General features: G+C 39.5%; 3 protein-coding genes across 6 annotated transcripts in view; all 3 read left to right on the forward strand.

Moving 5' to 3' along the window:
• The window catches only part of LOC118414856, a 23929-nt gene extending 22692 nt beyond the window's left edge, over positions 1-1237 (forward strand). Inside the window, exon 6 of the mRNA XM_035819129.1 lies at positions 719-1237. Within this exon, the coding sequence (XP_035675022.1) occupies positions 719-726 (8 nt within the window). The 3' untranslated portion in view covers positions 727-1237. The remainder of the gene's footprint in view (positions 1-718) is intronic.
• LOC118414804 overlaps positions 1-2096 on the forward strand; it is a 1072569-nt gene that overhangs the window by 599688 nt on the left and 470785 nt on the right. The window lies entirely within an intron of this gene.
• Positions 1-2096, forward strand: part of LOC118414851 — a 28769-nt gene that overhangs the window by 15983 nt on the left and 10690 nt on the right. The window lies entirely within an intron of this gene.

A 2096-nucleotide genomic window follows, 5' to 3' on the forward strand; every position in this document is an offset into this window, starting at 1 on the left:
CCGTTTGTTCGTTGTATGCATGATATAGCACTTATCAGGATTGAACTGCATATGCCATTTCTTAGGTAGGTACTATTTAGTAATATATGAATAGGACCTTAAAGTATTAATAAAAGCATGATTATTTGGCGAAGGGATGTGTTCGTGGAACTCTAGTATTATGTGCTAGTAGCGTGGCAAAAGGCTACATGGAAAACATTCCGCATTTTCGCGAAAATGTTGCCTTTCTAGTATACATTTAGTTCAACAAGCACGTGATGAGGAAATCATCTTTAGGTTTTAGACTGGAAGTTGAACGGCAATTTCCAATACAAAAATATCTTTTGGCCTTGTTACGTGGTGACCATTGAGTAAAAAAAACAAACTTACGACTTGACCTACCAACTTCAGTCTTTGTCAAGGAATGAGCAATCTAAGGTGAGAAGTGGATCATTAGTTCCAGAAAGTTTATGGCGCCCCTCGTCTCTGTTAGGGCGGGTTCCTTAATTGCAGAAAAAGCAAATGTTATTTACAATGAAGAATGATACAAAGATTCACCAAACACATAACGTTAGCCAAATTGCCAGTACAGTACATGCTAGACGTTTAAAGATGTTAAGTATTTTTCAAACGTGTTTTGTTAATGTCACAGGGGCTTTCACTATTGGCATGTTACCCATAGTGCACTTCGATGCACATGCGTACTTAAAACCACGAAATTTCTTATTTGTTATGATAGGGGGATGATGACTGTGAAGAGATGGAGGACATGGATGAGATGGGCGACGAGGGACCGCAGTCCGATGAGCAAGACGGAGATCGCGTCAACAAACGCTGGTGTGTAGACCTAGCTGTTTGCCCTTGAATAGTTACCTAAATGAAAATAGATGTATTGTTTTTTTATGTGTCTCCGTGTGTGTTTGTCTTTTCGGATACTTGTGGTCAGCATAACTTAACAACATTTGGCTGTATTGTAATGATAATTAGCATGTGGGAAGGTATGAGGAAGATAAATGTTTAGGTTAATTATGAGCCTCCTGGCGGTTTTCCTGAATGCATCAGCAGAACTTCCGGTTTTGTATTGTTCGTCCAGGACATCCTATGGTTTTGATTTTTCGGTAGCAGACAACTTTTAATGTCCAGTTGACATTGCTGTAAAAAGCTCAGAAGAGTTGTTGTGTGAATAGAAAACTGATTTTTTTTATTTCTTCGTTCAATGTAAGAGTCAAAACAAGGATGTAAACATTTATATGGTAACTATGTGAAGAGTGTTTCGTACATTAATCATACATCATATGTATGTATGTATATCTAGTTGGAGTATTTTCACATTGAAGGTTGCACCGATTAGTTAATTGTACAGCGTAAGTTTCTGATATTACTTGTCGAGAAATGAGTTATGCTATGAAGTTTACAAAAATATCCCCACTATAGTTTGTCTCATTAGAATAAGGTGGTTCGCACATAGGCAGCGAAATGCATTGTGGGTAATATGTCAAAGGTAAAGGCCCCTGAGTTGTAAACAGTTTTTTTATCACCCACTGTCTTGATTCTCCTAACGATGTCCAGACATAATTCAGTTCTGTCCCAGAGACCCTCACATGTGAAATATTACCCGCAATGCATTTCGCTGTGAATGTGTACTAAGAGTTGTTTGTGTTTCACGGTGATTGCCGATGGATGTACATTCTTAGTTTTGTAACAATAAAATTGGAAATGATCTTGTTTCTTTCCTGGACATACCTTTGTCATGATATTATCCCTTGTCCTCGTTTTAGCTATTGTAGCGGACGAAAAACTAGCTTCTCGGCACATCTGGTTCAAGTACCCTTGAACCCGGGTTCGCGCCCGGGTCTGGACACGGGGAAAAGAATCGCATTGTCCTTTAGGATGGGGGAGTAGAGCCGGTGGTCAAGTGTATGAGAGGGATCATATGGCGCCAACATTCTGCATGTACAAGAACTCAGTACACCGGAAAGAGTATGTAGGGGTGAATTATTGTACTTTGCTAAAACACGAACCGTAATAAAGCCGCATTGTGCTACTGGCACAAGAAAAAGCGCCATACTTCGTCCTCTGTCTGAGGTCACAATCTTTACCCTCACCTTACATTATAC

Source organism: Branchiostoma floridae, chromosome 4 (genome assembly GCF_000003815.2).
Source record: "Branchiostoma floridae strain S238N-H82 chromosome 4, Bfl_VNyyK, whole genome shotgun sequence".
In the NCBI taxonomy this organism is placed as follows: Eukaryota; Metazoa; Chordata; class Leptocardii; order Amphioxiformes; family Branchiostomatidae; genus Branchiostoma; species Branchiostoma floridae.